General features: G+C 40.0%; 1 protein-coding gene across 1 annotated transcript; it reads left to right on the top strand.

The window, feature by feature from the left end:
• The first annotated feature begins 1,693 nt into the window (after positions 1-1,693).
• On the top strand, positions 1,694-23,107 carry Naa30 (N-alpha-acetyltransferase 30, NatC catalytic subunit). The gene is made up of 5 exons (XM_050162409.1): positions 1,694-1,847; positions 2,094-2,853; positions 7,548-7,671; positions 10,094-10,149; positions 19,727-23,107. Exons 2-5 carry the CDS (start codon positions 2,095-2,097, stop codon positions 19,862-19,864), a joined length of 1,077 nt encoding a protein of 358 aa, XP_050018366.1. The 5' UTR covers positions 1,694-1,847; position 2,094; the 3' UTR covers positions 19,865-23,107.
• The last annotated feature ends 207 nt before the right edge of the window (positions 23,108-23,314 follow it).

Genomic DNA, 23,314 nt, shown 5'->3' on the forward strand with positions numbered 1-23,314 from the left:
AGTGTGACAATACGTGCAGCACAGGTGTTCATATGCACACACACACACTCACTCACTCACTCACTCATGCCTACACACCACACACACACAAAAGAACAAAAACGTTTATTTCTTCATTCTCAGATTTATAGCTACGTAGTCTTTCCCCACAATACAGAGAAGACTGAAATACGCAAGTCTTTTCAAGCCTGTTTGTACAGGAATGTATTTTGGCAAGACATTCATAATGAATAGAGGACACTTTGCACAATACCTGGAGGATAATTACAAATTTTATTATCTTGAGAGGCTGAATCTCTCCCTGAGAAGCACTAGTGTCCTTTAATAGTCTCGGTAAAAAGGATTGTAACCCTTGAGTCTAAAATGCTGCCACAATGTGGGGCAGTGTTGCTTGAGAATTATTTTTATGTACTATTTATTTTTAGATACGGTTCTGCTATGCAGCCCAGGTTTACTTTGAATTTCTGAGCCTTTTGCTTTTGCCTCCTGAGAACTAGGACTCTATAGACGTGCCAATTAGGGCAACTCAGTTTTTTAGTTTAGATTAGATCGTGGCACAAAGTTGCAAACCTTCTGTCAGAGAAGCTTATCTGTGAAATCATTAATCGTGGGAACACCTGACCAGCTCTATACGTCAGTTCAAATAAATAAAACACCTATTTTTTTAAATGTACCTTTCCCCCCTCCCTGTATGTACGTTTGTCTGTGCATTATGTGTATTCCTGTTGTCCTTGGAGGTCAGCAGAGGTTGTAGTATCCCTTGGGTCTGGAATTGCAGACCGTTGTGAACTGTGCTGGGAATCTAATCCTAGCAGCAAATGTTCTTACTCATCTGTCCAGCTTCTACAAACAACTAAAACAAAAAAATAGTAACTTGATTTGTATGCATGAGTTATTTACCCAACCCTCGTGCCTCTCAGCTCAGACATGCGGCAAGCCACCAGCTGTGGACTAAAGCAGGCAGCGGTAAGCCACATGCTCAAATGCAAGCTCTAGTCTTCTACACCTGCTTAGAATGCACGTCACCTGGGAGGATCCCGCGAACTCTTTCCCGGTGCCTCCCAACCTAACACAATTACAATCACAAATTAGAAGTGTGCTTCTTAGCCACCACCGCCTGTCACTGTCCCCCAGGTGTGCCTGTGGCTGTCCAGCACCTGTTAGTCACATTTATGGCTCCATTATTCTGGATGGAGAAATGGGGCAAGAGGGGCTTTGGAAGACGGCTAACCGTTCTCTTGTCCCAACGGGATAATGAGGTTCTTTCCTATTGCAAAACGCTATCTTCACAGCTCAATACTTCAAATTCCCTCTTTTTCGCCGTCCAGTTCGGGATTTGCTACCCTTGTAGCCGCTTCTCCCTGCCCCACCCGCCAGGTCCGAGCAAAAGTTAACAGTGCAGCTGCAAAAAGGCGCTGGAGATGGGCTGTCAATGGCTGGTCCACAGCCGCCGCAGCTCCCGGAGCGCCAGCCGTGCCCGGCCCACCTCTGCTCATCCCGGGAGGCCGCCCGGCGACTTCCGCGGCCGGGAACCCCAGGCTAGGGCCACACCCCCGGCGCGCGGCCGCCCGGAAGCCCTCGGGAGACACCGCGGGCCCCGCCCCACGCACAGGTCACCGCCCTCCACGCCCCTTTCTCTGGCCCGGCAGCCGGCAGGCAGGGAAGTGTCGTAAAGCCTGGCCCAGGAAACTTTACCCGGGGTAACAGGCGAGGCGCTTTACGGCGGCGGCGGCCGGGTGAGAGGCTCGGCGGCGGCGGCGGCGGTGGAGCGGCCGCGGCGGCAGAGGCGGCTGCGGCGGTGGCTGAGGGACAGGAGCGGCGGCAGCGGCGGCGGGGAGCGGCGCGGGGTGAGCCGCGAGGAGGGGCGGGTGGGAGGCGGTGACACGGCCGGCGGCGGGGCTCGGGCGGCCGGGGACGGTGTCCGGCACGGCGGCGCGGCGGCGTGGGGGCGGCGCGGCGTTGGGGACGCTCGGTGAGGGACGGTTTCTGCCTTTGTTCCCCCCGCCTCGGCCGCCCCCGGCCCGCCGCTCGGCGCTGCCTGGCGCCGCTCGGCCGCCGCTCATGGCCTCTTCTCTCGGCTGTGTCGCTTCCAGGATGGCGGAGGTACCGCCTGGGCCTAGCAGCCTCCTCCCACCACCAGCGCCCGCGGCCCCGGCGGCGGCCGAGCCCCGCTGTCCGTTCCCGGCGGGGGCCGCGCTCGCTTGCTGCAGCGACGACGAGGAGGACGACGAGGAGCACGAAGGCGGCTGCGGTAGCCTGGCGGGCGGCGAGGCGACGAGCACGGCCAAGGCGCGTTCCTGCCTGCGCTGCCCGCAGCTGCCTCCAGAGCAGCCGCAGCAGCTCAACGGATTGATCGGCCCCGAACTGCGACACCTCCGGGCCGCGGCGACCCTCAAGAGTAAGGTTCTGAGTGCCGCGGAGGCAGCCGCCCCCGACGGGGCCCCCAAAGTGACTGCCACAAAAGGAGCCGGGGGACACCCGGAGGAAAGAGCTCCCTGCCCGGCCCCCAACAATGCAAGAACTGCGCTCCCCGGCCGGCCGGAGGCGGCGGCGGCGGCGGCAAGCGACCCCGCGGCGGCTCGCAACGGACTGGTGGAGGGCAACGAGCCGGAGGAGGAGGAGGACGAGCAGGTGCGGCTGCTGGCTTCGGCCCTGACCGCCGGCTGCAGTCTAAGGAGCTCCCTGGGCCGGGAGGCCGAGCCCGGGGAGGATCGGACGATACGATACGTCCGCTATGAATCCGAGCTCCAAATGCCTGATATCATGAGACTGATCACCAAAGATCTGTCCGAACCCTACTCCATTTATACGTATAGATATTTTATCCACAACTGGCCACAGCTGTGTTTCTTGGTAAGTGGATGGCGTGACTAGAGGGTGAGCCCGGCAGAGAGCCTGGCCACTCAGGGCAGGGAGTGTCAGGCGAGGGCCCGGTGTGTGGTGGCAGGGGTTGTAGCCTTCATTTTCACAGCACCCTACAGCTGTGAAGTGCCAAAGTGCGCGCGCGCGCGCTCTCCTAGTTAGTAAATGGAACTGTGTGGAAGGTAAGAGCTCCTGAGCAGGTTCTCAGGCTCCTGTAGTAACAGAAGAGCGTGTTTCACCTGGGGCGGGGGACGGGGGCGGGTCTTATGTCCTGGTTACATTAGCTGCTAATCATGTTTACCCTTCATCGATTCCCCTCCCTCATTCGCAGAGCATTTTGTAGTGATTTAATTGGAACCTGATTCTGTTCACGTGCAGGCCTTAGTAATAACTCAGTTCCAGCTTTAGTCAGGGAAGAATATATGCGGTAAACATGTTTTGGTGAACGTGGTTGTCTGTTGCTGTGGCCACGTTGGAGAATGAAATCTCAGGGCCCTGGTCATGGATGATGGACATTGTTTCCTTCAGTAGGACAGTAGTTGCAGGCAGCATGCTTTCAGGTGTGCCATTGCAGAAGGTGTCACTAACACTTCCGGTGCCTGAAAGGCCCCTGGAACGGGAACAGGCCTTTTTGTGGGACACAGGAAACTTAAGTGTGAAACTGCTCAAACACCCTGAAAACTGGTGCTTTTGGTTTGTATGGGGATAGCTGACCAAAGGGTTTTTTTTTTTTTTAACTTACATGTAAGTTGAACAGATTTGTCTATTGAATAAGATGAATAGGTATTGTAAGGTTTCATTCCCAGCACCCGTAATCTCTCAACAGTAACATTGACCCACTTTGTGTCTGTATGAAATCTTTAACTGAGATATTGTTAGACTTGAGGTGTAAGCTGTACCGTGAGCACAACACATACTTCTCAGAGAATAAAGCTCCCATTGTTATTATTTAACCCTGACTTAGTTGCACTCAGTATTCCTTGCAGTATGTTTTGACAATATGTCAAAAGGCTTGTGGTTGCTTCCACAGCTTGATGGTAATCCAGAAATCCTGGATATTGTAGATAGACATTGGTAGTTTCGTTAGCTTTTGTGTTAATTGTGCTTAAACTTTATTTTAGGACATTTGTTTAAACTTTAGGTACTATTTTGTATTTTGTATTCCAGAAAATGTGGTCAGGATTCTTAGTATTATGTTAAAATAGTTCTGCAGGACGGGATAACACACATCTTTAAACCCAGCACTTGGGAGGCAGAGGCAGCAGGGTCTCTGAGTTCAAGGCCAGTGTGATCTACACAGCAAGTTCCAGGGTAGCCAGGCTTGTGTAGAGAGACCCTGTCTCAAAAACCAAAGACAAACAAAAGTTCTAAGACATAGTAGTGTCAGTGAATATGGGACAGTACTTACAACACTGTGATGACAAGAAAGCCATTAAATGCAATTCCTCAGAATTATGTATTGACTGAATTGTAAATTAATCCACAAAAGCGTATCAAGGAGTTTAAACTGAAATGGGGCTAGGGCGGCGTTCAGTGGTCGTGAGTTTGAGCCATGCTGTCCCTAGACCTGAGTTTTTCTGTCACTTTATACCATGGTAAACTTCATTTCGTCTACACTCTTCCTAATTGGCCAGTTAAGTTTTTACTTTAGCCTTTACTAGCCAGAGTTTAACATTAAGTTATGAATATCTAGAAGTTGAAATGTGTACAAGTTGGCCTCTAAGGTTTCTCATTAAGTATGGAATATGAGTCTGGAGATAGCGAACAATAAAACTAGTTACACGACAGAGACAGTGTAAAACTAGGTCTTTCGTGTGCTTTTCAAATTGAATTTTCCATTAGAAGTCATTTGTGTAAATAATGTCTGAATTATGACTTTCAAATTACATCTGAAAGGACCACCCTAGAGATAATCTAGACCCTCCTTCTTCTCTTTCAATGGGAATAAAAACCGTGGTTATGGATAATGTTCAAACTTGTAGCTGTTTTAGGAGCAGAGAGGTCTTTAGCTCTCTGGTCTCCTGGCCTCTCATGCTGGCAAATAAGATGAAGAACTGTTTTATCATCATGGAAGTTGTCCTTATAAGCGTCAATCTCGGGATTAGAACCTCCGAAGTGCCTCCAGGTTCCAGGAGAACATGCAGTAAACCTTAAAAATTGCCTGTACTTGGTTGACTTATCACAACAAGTTTTTTTAAATCCTTCCTAATATTGTAGCACTTTGGAAAATAAAAACTAATCCAGATGAGTCACTGTCAGTTACCATAAACTTTAGCCTATAGTTCACAATGTTTTCGCTTTCGGGTTTTTAGAAATTCTTAAATTTATGACTAGCAATGTAGTATTTCCTTTTATCTGTTCTAATTTTAACTTTCTGGTGTCCTCCAGTGTTCTTTTTGTAATGATTGGGGAGTTTGGGAATCAGTTTTGCAGATACACGTTTTTCATAGTTCTGTAGACTTGACAGGCTTTTAAAAAGCCTTGTGAAGGTAAAAGATAGATTTACTACTTACTGTACTTCAGGAAACATGTTTAATAACATGCTTCAAAGTGTGTGCAGCAGCTTTGGTTTGGGAAAAAAACCAAGTTATTTAGTAATTGTTGAATAAGCAATTTATTAGGATTGCAGTATTGGTTTTTATACTGAGCAAGTCATATATCCATGTCAGATTTTTTATTTTTAAATGATATGTACAACTTGATCTATATTTCTGTTTTTAACTAGGGAAGTAATGTCTCAAGAAAAACTAACAATATTTTGTTTGCTTTTTACTTATATTGTCAGAGGACAAATATTTGTTTGAAATTCTGGTGCAGTTTGAAAGTATTACCTAGCTGTATTTAGTGGCTTTAATTTTTCTTTTTGAATGCCTTTATTAACTGTAGGCTATAGCTGTTCTACGGTCTTAAGTTTCCCATGTTATTTCCTTTTTACACGAGCCTTGCTTACTAGGTCAGGGCAATTTATTTATTTATTTTTTGCCTGTTATATAATTTGGTCTGTGATAATTATATACGTGTGAGCACATGTACACATATATGTATATGTTGAATACACACACATGCATGCATACATACATACATACATACATACATATTGACAATCCAGATCAGAAACTACTATTAGCAGGGCTGGGCGTGTAGCTCAATGATAGAGTACATGCATGTTATTGGATTCAGTTCTTAGCACTAAAAAGGCTGTCAAAGTTGTTCATTTAGATAACTTTTATCTCTGTTTCAGGTCTTAATACAAAAAGAAATTAAATTGATTTGTTGTGCATTAAATTGGTATGTTATGAATGAAAAAAAATGGAAATTGTAAGTTTTTTTTTGACCAAGAAGAATTATGGAAAATATGATACAATGGGAATGAACTGTTATCAGTTATTGACTTTAATATCCCTTCAAAAGCATTTTCTAAATGGATTAAAATTATCTTGCTTACAAAGATTTTTTTCCACAGTTTATTTAAAAAGGAGTTTCAGGAAATGTATTAAATACTAGACCACAAAATGTTACAACAGAATCAAAGTTAAAATAGATATTAAGTATATGTTAGATTTTTCTTACTAATCTTTTGACCAATTTATGGTATTGTTGAAATAGTTGTTTCTGGAAAGTTAGTTTACAAAACAGAAATATTGCTTGCTGAGGGATTGCCCTATTTATATTTCTCAGTATACACTATTAGAACTTTTAACAGTTTTGAAATATTTGATAAGCATTTGCATTAACATTGGAATATCAAAATGAGTTATCAGCATTGTTTAATATTTAGCCTTTAACACTCCGATAACCTGATAGTTTTATTAAAATAGAAATCATAGTATTCTAATTTACACTGACTAAAAAGACTGAAATTTAAGATATTTATGTGTATATGTCTTAAAATATCACACATATATGATCTACATATATTTTGGAAACAGGATTTTGCTGAGTAGAACAAGCTGGCCTTGAACTTAGGATCCTTCTGACTCAGATCCTTCCACCTTAGCCTACTGACTGCAGGCTATTGAATTTCTGGGAGCTTTATGATAATGACTCATACTGTCCGGAATATCCTGAAAGCGGAGCATCATGTGTTTAGTGCTAAAGTGTCTTTTGAGTACAATTTAAGTAATACTTCTAAACAGTGCTTTTTCTGAAAAAGTCATAGTACTTTTTTCTTGATCAAAATTAACTACCAGATGTAATTTCCAGTTATGTTTATCTTTCATTAAATCTTTATTATAAAAACTTGTAATACTCTGCTTATGGGTAAATTGTTCAATATTTTATTGTATTTTAATAAGTAGACTTTTTAAAGAAATACTTTGTTCACTTGCTCCCTCTTCCAAATGTAAACAGGTCTTTATCTCAATTAGTTTAAATATAAGCACTGATGTGGAGTCTGTAAAAGTTCTTGAGTGTTTGCCTTGTAGAAATCTTGTCTCCCTCTCCCTTAGGGTTTTAATAAGCATAAAAAAAATCATGATCTGAAGAAAGTTTGAGTTTTAGAAACAAGAATATTTGAAGAATTTTGAGATTCAGATTTCCGAAACTTTCTGTGATTGTTGTTTTACTCTGGAGTTCTCCTGATTTCCTCTCAAAAATGCTGACCAAGGGTCAGTTCTGTTTTCCCTTGATAATTTTGCAGTACCTGATGGCATTGTATTTTTCTTAACTGTTTCTTTATTTTCAAGGCCATGGTAGGGGAGGAGTGTGTAGGTGCCATCGTTTGCAAGCTGGATATGCACAAAAAGATGTTCCGCAGAGGTTATATAGCCATGTTAGCCGTGGATTCCAAGTACAGGAGGAATGGCATTGGTAAGGAAAATGTTATTTCACAAAGGGTGAATAAATTATTTTCATTTTTGTATATTGAAACAAAAGATTTAAATGTCAGTATGTAGGAATAAACTTCAAGGTAAGGGAAGGAGGTATTTTTTTAAATGAATAACTGTGTGTCTATGTACACACATTGCTACAGGCATCTGAGGACAGCTTTGGGGAGTCAGTTCTCCTTTCACACGGGTTCTGGGGATTGAACTCAGATTATTAGGCTTTAATGTTTTTGAGATTATCTTTCATCTATGTCTCTTTCTATGGTTTTTTTTTTTTTGTTTGTTTTTGTTTTGTTTGAGACAAGGTTTCTCTGCAGCTTTGGTGCCTGTCCCAAAACTAGCTCTTGTAGGCCAGGCTGACTTTGAACTCCCAGAAATCTGCCTCTGCCTCCCAGTGCTGGCATTAAAGGCGGGCGCCACCACCACCTGACCTATCTATGTTTTTTTTTTTTTTTTTTTTTGAGACAGGGTTTCTCTGTGTAACTTTGGAGTCTGTCCTGGCACTCACTCTATAGACCAGACTGGCCTCGAACTCAACAGAGATCTGCCTGCCTCTGCCTCCTGAGAGCTGGGATTAAAAGCATGTGCTACCATCACTTGGTGAGAGATAATCTTTTTAATAAAAGTATCAGATGATCAGTTTTTGTCTTTAGAGTTTTAAAAAATTGATCCAGGATGCTTTATATTATATTAAGTACTGGAGAAAGTGTTCCTGTTTTTTATAGAGTTATGAGAACATTTTATACCAGGTACTATTCTCAAGTTCAGTGGACGCTAACCAAACTAAAATTATGGAGTAATTCTTAGTTACTTTATGCTAATCATCAAGAAGGTAATTATTATTCTGAGATTCATGTTCCTAGGCTTTTTTTTTTAAGGTTGCATTCCTTAGTTTTTTTTTTTTTTTAGTGTGTGTGTGTGTATGAGAGAGAGAGACAGAGAGAGATACAGTGCATGTGTACAGGTTAGAGAACAATTTTTGAGAGTCTCTTCTATAATCTTAGGGTCTTAGGGATCTGATCCCCGCTGACCCATCTTTGGGTCAACACGTGTGTTTTTTAACTGTCACTAGAATCGTCTGCATGGTTTAAAAGCAGATGGTTAGACTCTCCTTGAGAATCTCATTCAGCTGGTGTGGCTCAAGCTTTCCCTGTTGACTGTTTTGTAAGCCCAATTAGAACTTCTGTCCTAGTGTCCAGTACCTGCTGGCTCTTTTTTAAAACTGGATGGTCAGATGGAGAAGTGCTTGTTGGGATGTATTTTAAGCTAAGTCAGTGTTATAAAGTATTTGATGTGCTGTTATTGCTGTTAGCAGTTTTGTTATTTGTAGCTATAAAAGAATATGGGTGTTGCTGTCTAATAATTACTTTTAAGACTTTCAAAGTCAAGATAGTGTCCTGAGAAATCCCTATAAATATGTTCAGTTTATTTATTTATTTGACATTGGGCTTAAATACCTGCCTCAGTTTTCCAAGTAGTTGGGATTACAGTCAGGTGCCACTGTACTGAGCCAGTTTAAAGGGTAAAGAACTTTGTTTTTGGATAATGTTAACCGTAAATTCTACTAAAATTTGTAATGAATTTGGTTTGTTCTATAAAGCATGAAAAGAGCTAAGGACTCAGAACAGTTTTATTGTCCAGTTTGGAAACAAAGTGATTTTAAAATAAAAATAAAATTTATATCTTTTTTGAGATGGGGTCTCACTATTAGACTAAATTGGCCTTGAACTCAGAGGTTCATTTACCTTCCCTCCCAAGTGCTGGGATTAAAGGTATGTACAATTACACCTGGAAAATTTTGTCTTTCTTAAAATGAGATTTGGCAGTTATTTCTTACAGTATCAGATCTGTGTGACACTGAGTTATGACACTTTCCTAGAGTTACAGACACACCACTGGCATCAGTGAGAGTGCCTGACTTGGTTGTGCCAAGTTCAGTACGTTTTACAGCAGCTGGTTTTGTCTAGGCCTCAGTGGGATAAGCAGTTCTTGTTTGATGGTCTTGTGCCTGTGTCTAGAGATTTGGATGACATTTGGCAAAATAGCTCAGTCATTCAGTATCTTTGCTAGCTCACAGGATTCCGGACTACTTTGTACTATATTTTCCCTTTTTATATTTATCTTTCCTAATATCTTGTAACAATAAAACAGGCTCATGGTTGAGGCTAATGAGACCCGAGGAGAGGGAATCTATCAGAAAGCGGATCTTTCCAAGGCAGGCTCACTTCTCTGTGGGGTTTCCCTGGACTTCTCCTGGTTTATGTTTTACTTAGGGATGATCAGTGTATCTGCGTTCAAGATAAAGCCTAATATTTGATTTCTGTGCACTTATGATTACCATAATTTAGATTCTTTAAGAAACTAATTATACTTTTCCTTCATTAATACTCAGATCTATATTCTAGGTACTAACCTGGTAAAGAAAGCTATATATGCCATGGTGGAAGGAGACTGTGATGAGGTGAGTTACTCAGATGTTTACTCCTGTTGTCCTGGACAGGCTTCTGCTGAATGGGTTTTTACAGCATCTGCTAGTACCAGTACTGGAAGTGTCATTGCAGATCTTCTACACAAATCAGATTGTGGAGAAAATGCTATTTGTTAAGAAATAATAGTTGTGATGTAAAGTACATTTTAAGATAATGGAGTTGAATTTCTTTAGAACAGAGTGAAATCTAAACATATTCAGTAAATAAATATTCAAAAGCTTTGTTGTCTATCAGCTGAGTCATTAAAGTTGTTTCTTTTTGTCCTATTGGGAAAACTCTCAACCTGTATGGAGGGCATTTCACTCAAGGATAATATTTCTTAAGTATTAAATAATGAACAACTGATTTGCATATTACCATAAGGGGACATCTTTTCAGCTTGTCCATAGGGCCTTTTGCCATCTATACTTCCCTTTATTCCTATAGCACTGTGCTTCACATATGCTTAGTAAACATTGGTGATTACTGGGGATGCTAACAGTGTACAGTAATGGAGGTGAGAATGGTGTTAAACTAGAGAATGAATGCCTTTTATAGTAGAGACAGCTAAGAAATAAAAATTACTGCACTTTATGAGCAACACAAATGACAGTTATCCTTGGGGAAAAGTCACTTTTGGTTTATTTTGAGAGTCTCACTATGTAGCCCTGGCTGGCCGGCACTCACTGTTGACCAAGCTGGTGCTTATCTCAACTTGTCAAATGCTGGGATTAGTGTGCACCACTGTGCTCAGCACCTCTTTACTGTGAGGGCGCAGATGTGTCTTGGCAAAGTTATTCGATACATGCGATTAGGTGGTTCCTTTCTTTGACCTTAGTAAGTGCTTTGATAACTTTTTTAAAACAGAGGGGTTTTGTTTTGTTGTATGAGACAGGGTCTCTATCTCAGTCTGGTCTAGAGTTTACTAGGTAGTCCAGGCTGCCCTTAAACTTGCCATTTTTCTACCTTAGCCTCCAGAGTACCAGAATAATAGAAATTACCTTGCTAAAGTTAATTTGTGTGTGTTTACAAAATTCTTCCTATTGTCTTGTTCCTCATCTATGTCCTTTCTACTGAAATCTGGTTGTCTAATCTGCCTTCACATTTTCTAAGCATATTTTCATGTAGATATAATAACTCTTCAGACTTCACAAAAGTTGCTTAGCTGTGTGGAGAAATCTTTGAGTTGGTAGACTTATATTTTGATTTTATGCTACTGAGAATTATTTCTTGTGAATAGGGATGCTTAGGGCCAGGAACTACTTTGTCTTTCATGAGTTATATTATGTTGAAATAAGAGCGGCGGGGCTGCGTCCCCAACACCCCGGCCGCTTGGCTAGCTCATGCCCGAAATAACAACACACAAACTATATTCATTTAAGAACTGCTTGGCCCATGAACTCTAGCCCTTACAGGCTAATTCTCGCACCTGGACTAGCCCATTTCTAATGATGTGTGTAAGCACCCCAAGGTGCGCTTACTGGGAAGATTCTAGCCTCTGTCCATCATGGTGTCTCTGCTCCAGATAGCAGAGCTGTACGGTCTCTCCGGGAGCAGAGCAGAGTCTGACCTCACTTCCTCTTCCACCCAGCATCCTATTCTGTTTTCTCCTCCCATCTATGCTTTAACCTATGAGGGCCAGCCAAGCAGTTTCTTTATTGCTCAGCCAATGAAATCAACAGATTGATATGACACTCCCACATCACTTCCCCTTTTTCTGTTTAAAAAAGGAAGGCTTTAACTTAACATAGCAAAATTACATATAACAAAACAGTTATCAAGTAAAAATTACAATAATCTATATCATAACTAAGGAAAACTATAACTATAGCTAACTATTCTTAACTCCATCAAACAGTCCAGAAAGATACAATATTACCTAAGCAAATAAGAAATAAGCAAACTCAAACTGTAGAAATGACAGAGACCTCTCGCTGCCTGGACAGTCACCCAAAGTTCCTCTGTACCGTTGGGGCATCCATCTTCGGCCTACAGGCCCATAGTTTCCAGCAGACATTTCCACAAAGCAGGAAATTTCAAAGGCAGTCACTATCTGCTTGTCCTGAAGAATGTCTTGCAGACTCTTTCATGAATCAGGAACCCCAAAAGGTCATCTCACCTTTAGGCAAGTTCAGTAGTCCTCTCTCTGCGGGTTCTCTGTGTCCAGTTTATGCAGTAGTCCAGGCAAGAGCAGTTTCTTGCACAAATGGCTATCAAACTCCATAAGGATCCTCTTCGATGCCCATCTTCCTCTCGAAGTAGATTGGTGCTGCCAGGAGCAGAGTGTCTCATTGTCATGAAAAGTCCTATATCATCTCCCCCTTTAAATGTAAAAGAACATTTATAAACAATATTTGGGAACATGGGCGCAGTTTTTTCTCTCCAAACTGCTTCCTGCTGAATGGGGGCGTCGTTAATTAAAGGCTTTCATGGTATAACCTGTGTGCTAGTTTCATCTCAGTTGGCAGTTGAGCAAAGCAATTTTCTGAAGGTATTCACAGCAACCGTTCAGGAGGGCGTGGTCCATCATACCATATCGGAATAGAAGAAATGAACCAGGGTCTCATCCTCTGTGAAAACAAAAAAAGAAACTCCTTTCCAAAGTATCATGTCCTTAGATCCAAATTTCAAAGTCAAGGCATCAAAATCTCTACGTTGGATTAGTTCAGCAGCATTTATAAACAAGTATCTTTTAGCATCTGTTGCTCCTTCCTCAGCATTCAAACAATTCAAAAAGAGCATAATAGTATACAGTATCAAGATTCTCTGTGTATTTTCCATCTTTGTACGCTTTATTTTAACCTCTATTTCATTTAATTTTACTTTTATTTCATATTCTCTGTATCTCTTTGACCTGGAATAACTCTGTAGACCAGGCTCTACTTGAACTCTCAGAGATCCGTTTGTCTCTGCCTTCTAGGCACTGGGATTAAAGGCGTGTGCTACCACACCTTGAAGTCACAGAGGTCAATCTCCCTCTGCCTCTCAAGTGTAGGGATTAAAGGCGTGTACTACCACACACAACTTCTCTTTTTCTTACTTTTTTACTTTTACTTTAAGAATTTTAACTTTTAGTCTGCATACATTTTTAACACTGTAAATCATTTAAAATTTTCTTTATCTTTGAATCTCTCTTTACTGTATATCTCTCTTTTTCTGACCACACGAGCCTTTAAATTACTGAGCAATATGAGTAGGATTAAAGCCGTGGCTTTGCCAGGTAGATCCAGTCCATTCCTTAGCTTTCCAGCCTCGTGGCTGAGGTACCGGTTGTAGCCATGTTTACTGCCACAACTCTATGGCGTTTCAAGGTCCCTGCCAGCCAGCAAGCTTCAGCAGCCTGTGCTTGCAAACCGCACGAACCGCCTGCGTAAAAGAATCAGAGTTTGCCGTGGCAGGACAGCCCAGAAAGCCAGCATTTTTAAACGGCACAGCTGTTTTCCTGCTACAGCTGAAAACCGAAAAGCATGCGTTCAGCTTTTCAACAACACCGTTTAAGTGTTTCGTGGCAGGACCTCTTAATGAGCTGCAGGGTTTTGCAGCTGAAGCTGAGTCAGGAAGCCTCTCTTAGATGAGAGCGCTTGCTTGCCTCTAGCAAGCAGAGAAGACCCAAGAAATTTCTGCTACCAAGAAAACATGCTTCACTCCATTCTCTCCCAAGCTTTCTCAGGCTTTTTGTGGTTTCAGTTAGCCCCACGTCTGGGCGCCAATATTAGTCATTGCTTATGAGGCAAGATGTGTACTTACTGAAAAGTGTTGAAAAATACTAGCTTTTCATCAAAGCTTCTAAGAGTTTGAGAATACTGTGTTAGTATATGGTTAAATCTTAATTTTATTGTCAGTGTGTGCATGTGTGTGTGTAGAGACCAGAGGTTGACCTTGGTTGTCTTTTTTTGATCACTTTTCACCCTAATTTTTGAGATAGGTTGTACTGAACCTAGACCTTACCAGCTCAGCTGGGCTTGGTAGCACTTTACTCTCTAAGCTCTCATGGCCTCATACCATAAGTATCTTGAGTGAATGGTTTGACTTATTTAAAGGACTCAGTATGAGATGCCTTGATTTCTTATCCATCTTCTGTGACTTAGGAACTTCTAAGTATATAAGTTGTATAATTGAGGGCAAATCATTTAACTTTGCCTGCTCTGAAAATTTGTGTGAAGTTATGTTAATGTGCTTTTAACTTTTGTTGTGAAGAACAATAGTTACTTACTTGTTCATCAGATATCTATCAAGTTCTGTTGGGAGCCAGATAACAGCCTCTCTCCATGAACTTCCAGCCTCCACTGTTAAAAATGCTGTCTGAACTCTGCCAGTTTGACTTATCCTCATAATGTTTTCTTGATGGAGAGTTGGTGGACCATCACTGTAATGTATTTCTCTGTTAAAGAGAATCAAACACTCAAAACACATTAAGCTTCTTTTAGAAAGATTATGTGTCTGTGTCTGCTAGCCACCTGTCTGTAGATATTCAAGAGGCCAAAAGAGTGGGCCCCTTAGGGTAGCTCATAGCTGTGAGCTGTCTGGTTTGGGTGCTGGAAACTGAATTAGACTCCTGCAAGAGCAGTGCATGCATTTATTAATCACTGAGCCATCTCTCTTAACTGTGTTTATAGGACAAAAAAAAAAAAAAAGAATCCAGAATTATCTGTTGTTGGCTGTTTTTTACTCTTGGGGCTCTTTTCATTTAGGGGGCCTGCCACCAAGCTCCCGAAGAAATCACACACACAGAGGCTTATTATTACTTATAAATGCCCAGCCGTAGCTTGGCTTATTTCTAACCAGGTTTTCTTAAATTATCTCATCTACCTTTTGCCTCTGGGCTTTTTTTATCTTCTCTATTTCTGTATACCTTCATTACTTCTTACTTCATGGCTAGCTGGGTGTCTGGCACCTTGTGTCCTCCTCTCCCCTCCTGCTCCTTCCTTCTCTTTTTCTCTCCTGTGTATTCTTTCTACCTACCAGCTCTACTTATCCTTTCTCCTGCCTTGCTATTGGTCGTTCAGTTCTTTATTAGACTAATCAGGTGTTTTAGATAGGCAGAGTAACACAGCTTCATAGAGCTAAACAAATGCAGCTAAAAGAATGCAGCACCTTTGCATCATTAAACAAAATGTTTCACAGCATAAAAAAATATAGCACATCTTAAACTAATATTCCACAGCAATTATTTTTTGATTTGTTTTTTCATGTCTCTATGTGAAGTAAAAGAGAAGCTTTGCAGTAAATTTCCAGTATAAACCTTGATTTAAGAAATGTTTATGAGTTGAAGTGATAAAATGCTGAAAAATAGTTAACTTTTTTCTTAGCATATTCTACTATATTGAGTAATACAAGATCTCTTAGGAAATATTCAGTATACTAAGACCATCTTTACATATTGATTAGAGTAGCCACTTGTGTATTTTTTTTCTGTATAGTTAGGCTTAATTAATTTATTAGGATGGTAACAAGCCAGAATTCAAATATATTTTTTGAAGATTTTATTTTTATATATGTATATGTAAGTGGGTATGTCATGTATGTCTGAGGAAGCCAAAAGAGGGACTTAGGTCCTCTGCAGGAGCAGCAAGTGCTCTTAACCACTGAACCATCTCTCCAGGGCTAAACTGCATAGCATGTCTTAACCACACTTCAGTTGTAATGTGGAGCTGTAGTTAACTCTTTAGAACAGCGATTCTCACGACCCCTTTGGGGGTTGAATGATCCTTTCATGGGGGTCACCAATACCTTCAGAAAACACAGATATTTACATTATGATTCATAACAGTAGCAAAATTACAGTTATGAAGTAGCAAGGAAAACAATTTTAGTTTGGGAGGGGGGATCACCACAACATGAAGAACTGTATTAAAGAGGCACAGCACTAGGAAGGTTGACAACCACTAGTTTATAATACTTTAGGTTGCTAATTATTAATGAAAGTGAACTTAGATCCCTTTGCTCAAGTTGATTACATTTTCTATTTATTGCTTTATCTTTCTCTAGGAAATAGTGGAGAGGTCTGAAGTGTCGTTACTATGGAGGTTTAGCTTTTATTTGGACTCCAATTATTTGCCCTTGTTTACTGATTTTCTTTTGTCAACGATCTATTTATGTATTTTATATTTATGTATGTATTATGTAGGCATTTTGTTTTCATGTATGTCTGCACACCTGAAGAGGGCATCCTTCATGTAGGATCCCATGATATTACAGTTAAAGATGGTTGTGAGCCATCATGTGGGTGCTGGGAATTGAATTTGGGACCTTTGGAAGAGTAGCCAGTGAGTGCTCTAAGCCACTGAGCCATCTCTTCAGCCCGTTTACTGATTTTCTTGAGTTTCATTCATTTGTAAAGTGTAACCAGTGATTCTCAACCTTTCTAATGCTGTGACCCTTTAATACAGTTCTTCATGTTGTGGTGACCCCAACCACTACTGTTATGAATCATAAAGTAAGTATTTTTAGAGGTAGAGGGTTGTCAAAGGGTCATGACCCGCAGGTTTAGAACCACTGGTAGAGATAGCCATGTTCGTTTCTTGAGGTTGGTGTCTAAATATAACTATTCTTTTAATATTTTTCATGTTTTTTACTATGAAGTAAGTTAGTAATTTAGAGTTGTGGCAACATTAGTTTTTCCTCAAATTGCCTTTAACAATTTAGTTGTAATTACATATTGACCTAATAACAGAATTTTAAGAATTTCCCGAGAGAATTATTCAGATCTGAACACTTGTACTCAGGTATTGTAGTGTAACATTCAATATTAAAACTTGAATTTTTTTGTTCATGGTAGATTTTCACTATGTAGCTTAGGGTGGCTCAGTGGTCATAGAGATCTCTTGCCTCTGCTATGATTGAAGGTGTGTATCCAACTTGTGCATGGGCCATGTCTTTCAGAATAGCTGTGAATTTGGGCCAACAAGTCTGTAAGTGATGTCATATTACATTGTTAAAAGCTTGTGCACTTAGAGAAGGTGAAGTAGATCATAGTTGGTTCCAGAGACTGACAGTTTGATGTTGACATGAAGAGGAGGAAGAGGGAGACTGAGAGTGAAGCTAGACTTGTACATGGAAACCATATATTGAGAGACCTTTTAAAAGTCTCTTCAGGTAATTTTTAGATCATTAAGTTTAAGGACAAAGAGGTAATAACTTATTTTAGTTAGGAAATTAATGAGAGGATCACATGTAGAAAATGGGAAATTCTTGGCTGGTGGCAGTTTAAGGTGCTGTCAGTGTAGGATAAAAATAAGAGGACTACTTTGAGAGAAAGTTTCAAAGGAAGAATTGATGGATGCAGGAGAATGGCGAGAAGAGAGTTTAAGACACCTGGGGCCGGGCGGTGGTGGCGCACGCCTTTAATCCCAGCACTCGGGAGGCAGAGGCAGGCGGATCTCTGTGAGTTCGAGGCCAGCCTGGTCTAGAAGAGCTAGTTCCAGGACAGGAACCAAAAGCTACAGAGAAACTCTGTCTCGAAAATTAAGAAAAAAAAAAAAAAAAGACTCCTGGGATTTCAGCTGAGAAGCCGGGTGGCGGGATGGAAAGCCTCCTTCACCATGATGCAGAAGTGTGCAGGTCCTTAGTGGTTTTGGACGTAGCAAACTGAGGTGCTACCTCTTTTCTCTGTCTCTTGATTCTTTTCAAAGATAGAGCAGCAGGGGCCTCATGTGCTTTATAGATGCTTTGCTGTGTCTCTGTTGAGTTGTGCTTTTGCCATGTTCCCCTTGCTCTAAATGCCCAAAGGTTATATTACACCTATGACTGTGGGTTGCTGTGTTGCTAATTCTAAGCGACACAGGTGAGAATAAATAGAAAAGGTAAATAGAGCAACATATATAAAGGCTGGGAAAGGAGAGAGTGTTTAGGTAGAGGGAAGTAGAAATACGAAGAGCCCGTAGCTCTATGTTGTCACAGCCACCAGTTCAGCGATATTCCAGAAGACTCAAATGGAATCTAATACTCTCCGATCCTCTGTTAAGTTTTGGTCTGAATAATATTTAGACCTCTGATTCTCAGTAACATCAATCTCACCTTGTAATTTGTTTAAAATGCAAATTCTTGGGCCCTGTCCTAAGTCTCTTTGTGTGTGTGTGTGCGTGCACATGTGCGGCATATATATGTGTGTACGTGTGTATGTATATGTATGTGCGAAATCAACAATGATATCTTCAGTTGTTTTCTGTTTCATTTCCCTCCACGTTAGTTTTCTGATTACTGTGTGTATATATTTGTGATGTGTGAGTGCATATGCCATGGCACATGAAGACATCAGAAAACTCTGTAGAGTTCTCTCTCTTCTTACACCATTATATGGGCTTCCTACTTGCAAGTTCAGGTTGCCAGGTTTGCTCTGTAAACACCTTCACCTGCTTAGCTGTCACCATCCCTCCTTATTTTTGACCCAGGGTCTCTTCCTCTAACTGCAGCTTGCTGATTTGTAGACTAGCCAGTGACATTTATAGATCTGTTTGTCTCTCCCCAGCCTCACACCTGACGCCCTGAGCAATCTTACTCTAACCATCCCTCCAGGTGACTGATGGACCCTAATGTTTTATTCCCTTGGTTTAGGTTCAGTAAACTTTCTACAAAAGGACAAGATGCTAAATATATTAAGCTTTACAAACCATGGGTCTTCGTGAGAACTGCTTAACTCTGTTCTGTGTCAAGAAAGGCGCCATTGGCATGTGTACAAATGGGTATAGCCACTTTCCAATAAAAGTTACCTTTTTTCTTTCTCTCCCTCCCTCTTTTTCTTCCTCTTTCCTTTTTTTTTTCCTTTTTGATGCTTTGTTGAAGAGTGAATTCAAAACCTAATACGTGCTAGAAAAGTACTTTGCCACTGAGCTATATCTCCGGCCCACCAGGAAAATTTTATATATGGAAACTGACAGCATTAGGACATTTGGTTCAATTCTTGAAGTTTGTAGACTGGTCTAGACTCTAGGCCAGTGGTTCTCAACCTGTAGCTTGGGACCCTTTTGGGAGTTTGTGTGTGTGTGGGGGGAGTAGTGCCACAGGTTCACCTGAGACCATCTGCTTATTATATGTTTATGATTTGTAACAGTAGCAAAATCACAGTTATGAAGTGGCAATGGAAATAATTTAATGGCTGGAGTCACCACAACATGAAGAACTGTATTAAGGGGTCGCAGCATTAGGAAGGCTAAGGAACCAATAATAGATAAACAGTGACAGGTTAATAGAAACAGGAGTCAGAAGTCAGACTACATAACTTGAAGTTTTGACTTTCGAAACTTTGATTGTTGATTTTTCTTCTCTTTTTCTTTTTATATCACCTTATATGTCACCTTAGTTTTCTCCACAGGAAAATAGTTCATCTTTGTTTTATTATAAACATATAGTCAAGTCCTAAACGTTGAAACACCACAAAAACCAGGAGAAATGATTGCACCCCTGTCTCCACTCAAAAATAATTAGCATTTTGATGATTTTTTTCTTTACACCAGTTTTGTTTTATTGTCATTTTAAAACAAATCAATGTAATTTAAAAAATATTTGATTATATATTTTGTCAAGTTTTAATTATGAAATTATAACTTCAGGTTTTTTTTTTCTTTTTTGAAGGTTGTTTTGGAAACAGAAATAACAAATAAGTCTGCTTTGAAACTTTATGAAAACCTTGGTTTTGTTCGCGATAAGAGGCTGTTCAGATACTATTTAAATGGAGTTGACGCACTGCGACTTAAACTGTGGCTGCGCTGAGACTGACGGCAAGGGATGGCTCCACCCACACGGAAGCGACTTTTGCATGCAATGCAATTTGTGCAGAATTGCTTTGCAGGTGGATTTAGTAATTCCCATGCAGCTGTTACCTGTCAGTGTCCATTGAGTGTCGCACAATATTTGTTGCACTTTGGCATGGCGCATTTGTTCTGAATTAAATGAGATTGTTTTAAACTTCAAGGGTTCTTTTGGTACCAACAGGATGTGCCAGTTAATAGCCAAGACTTGTTCATTTGCAAAGTTTGCTGACAGTGCTATTTACATAGTGATCATTTTATCACAGAACCAGTAAGTGGGACATGATTTTTGTCCCTTAAAGAAGCCAATGTAGTAAGTCTCTTAAGTATACTAACATTTCACACAAACCTGCCATAGTTTTCTGAAGGGGCTGAGGGAGAAGCTTCAGTTTAGGTTTTATTTTTTCAATATTACATTTTCCATTCTTGAATATTGGTACCTCAGTGATTAGTGGATGAAAAGTATAGGGTGGGATTTGTCTTACATTGAGTAAAGATGACAATTGAATTGCGTCTGCCAGTGCCTGTGTAGATAAGTATTCTTGTCTTCATCTCTAGTTTTTGAATGCATGCTGTCTTTTCTTTTTCTTTAATGCCTTTGCAAGCAAACTTGTTTTTATTTAAATTCTAAATTTGATAATAAATTATTTCAGATTTTTATAATTTGGACAGTTTTTCCAGGTGAGTGACAGTGGTTTGATTTAGAAGTCCTTTTTTTCCTTACAGTAAGAAATTGAATCTACTTGGGAAACAGAAATGACTTAAAGGGATGAGCTGGGAATTGCTGGGTTCTGGATGCACTTTTTTTTTTTTTTTTTTGAGAATGGGGAATTTTTGGACAGGAATAGAAAATTAATGTAAATTGGTATGATTTTATTTAATCAAAATGATTGTTAAGCTGTGAAGAACAGCTTCTATAAAGTAGCTGGGTTTTTGTTTTGTTTTTTACTTGATTTGAATTCACATCGCTTCCATTTTTGACACTTCACTTTTGGTTCTTTGTCTTAGAAATAAATTTCAAGGAGCATTGTATCCGTTTTAAGCTGCATTTATTTTCTTTTCACTCATGAGCAGATTCTTGAGGGACCTTTGCTTTGTTCCTCCAGAAAAAGGGGAGGGTTGGAAATTTTTACAATGAGTTCTTTGGGTTTTCTGAGCAGCCAAGGTGTTTATTAGTTACAATGTATTTTGGCTAATCAGTGTAATGTTAACAAATTTTAGTGGATTGTTTTGAGTTGAGTCAAGTAAACCTGTGATGGATAATTTATTTAATAGAAACCCTAAGCACTCATAAGGAACAAGATTGATTCTCTGACAAATGTTCCATAGGAATCTGGCATTCGTGCTGTTCTTTTCATTTGATTTTACTTTTCTTCTGCTCTAGTACTTGGTTTGAATTTTATTTTATGGCTGTAATTACTGTATTTTTTAAAACCCTACCTCCGTTAACAGTTGGTAAAGGCCCCTTTTCAGGAAAGTTTGTTGCTTTTTTTCCTTTTTTTCTTTTTTTTTTTCCCAAGGAAAGCTGCTCTTTGCTCAGTATAATATTTTGAAAGTGAACATGGTAACAAGTACTTTTAAAATAAAGATGCACACTTTATATTTGAAAATAAAAACTTCCTGCTGGTGGGATCATTTATAGTCCTTATTTTTAAGAAAATGTGTCTTTCCATTTTATATTGCTCTTTAAAGTTTAATGCAGAATACTGGTAATATTAAAAGTGTGATGACCACGTAGTACTCAGCTTTTCTGTGTACCACTTTGAGTCTGTTTTTGGTCAAACTTCATTTGGGCTCCAGTATTTGGAAGACTGCCAGTCATCATGATGGTTCTGTTTCTGTTTCAGCGTGGAGGAAAGTAGCTAAACAGTATGCTGGACGTTGTCAAATTTTGTTTTGATTTGCCAGTCCATAAGTAATGAATGTTAATGAACATACATTTTCTTGACTTGCTCTAATGGGAATAGTTGTAAAGTAGATACATGCTAGATTTTTCAATTCAAAAGTTTTGTTCTTGCTAGGCTGTCAATGAAACCGTCACAACTCCCCTTAACTTCAGAATTGCTGAATTAACTGTGTGATGATCTGTAAACATGACCTGAACTATGTGGCTAAAATATCAGGTCATTACATGCTGCTCAATGGATGGAGACATGATGATATCAGTGTATACTTTGATGTTTTTAATTACTTGACCAGTTTTTTTTAACCTAAAATTTAACCTAGTCACAAAATTAAAACTTTCCAAGTTGAAATAACTTCAAACATGAATTTGATATTAAGGCTTTCATTTTTTTTATATCAACTTAAAAAGTAGTCCCATTTATAATTGACAGTGGGTTCACTTGGCTAAAACTGAGCAAAATTGGTGCAACTTTCTTTTAGTGGGGTGCTGCCTCTTTAAGACTGACTGTACTATCCACTGACACTGATTTGGCGGTTGATACTGCTGAACATTTAATACATGCTACCATGAAGCTATATATGTTAGTATTGAAAGCTAACGGGTATGCTACCAGTCTTGATGTGTGGACTGATTATAATTTTCCTTACATTGGGATGAAACCTAACTCTGGAATAATCAAAGTCCACATTAGTACTTGATGTCGAAACCAGCAAAATAAGATAAAAGATAATATTAAAATCTGATTTTTAACTTTTTTTGTTTCTCTTCTCCAAATTACCTTACACACACACGAAACAAATCTGTGTAAAGGAGTTTAACTCAAGTTTTAACTCTTCCATGCCCTGTGTTATGGTGTTGGCTGGCATGTATAAGACTGGATGTGTATATTTATTATGGTGTCTAAAAGTTATGAGGTTCATCACTTTCCAGGAGCATAGAGGGAATCAGATTGGTAGTACACCTCGACATCACTAGGATGAGTGCTATAATATCCTAGGGCTTTCAGGTTTGTAAAAACATAACCATAAGTTATATTGACGTCACATATGAGTTGAGTATCTATGAAATATCACGTGTATCTCAAGAATATTGGACTGCTGTTTCATGACTGGGGTGTTGCTGCATAGATATTGACCTGTCCTTTTGGAGAGAGATTTCATGGGATTTGAACTGTGCAAGCTGTGTGAATAACATGCAGTCAAATAAAATATGGTTAAGTTGTGTTTGCATTTTTCTTTAAGATACAGCTGTGTGCATTCTGTAATTTGGTTTCAGATAATTAAAAAGCATCCTGTTTTATTTCTCACTGCCCTCCATCAAGAGTTATTTAGAAGGAATGATACTGTTTATCTCTCTATGCTGTGTTCTGACAAAGTAAATTTAAAAATGAAATTACAAATTTGATTGCTAAATGTACTCAAAGTTAGTCAACTGAGGTAGTGGTACAAGGGAGAACATTTTTAAGCACTCGTTAACTGAAAGTAGTTTACTGTCTTTGTTCTTAGC

Source organism: Alexandromys fortis, unplaced genomic scaffold (genome assembly GCF_014885135.2).
Source record: "Alexandromys fortis isolate MF-2015 unplaced genomic scaffold, M_Fortis_MF-2015_v1.1 scaffold_130, whole genome shotgun sequence".
NCBI classification, from domain to species: domain Eukaryota; kingdom Metazoa; phylum Chordata; class Mammalia; order Rodentia; family Cricetidae; genus Alexandromys; species Alexandromys fortis.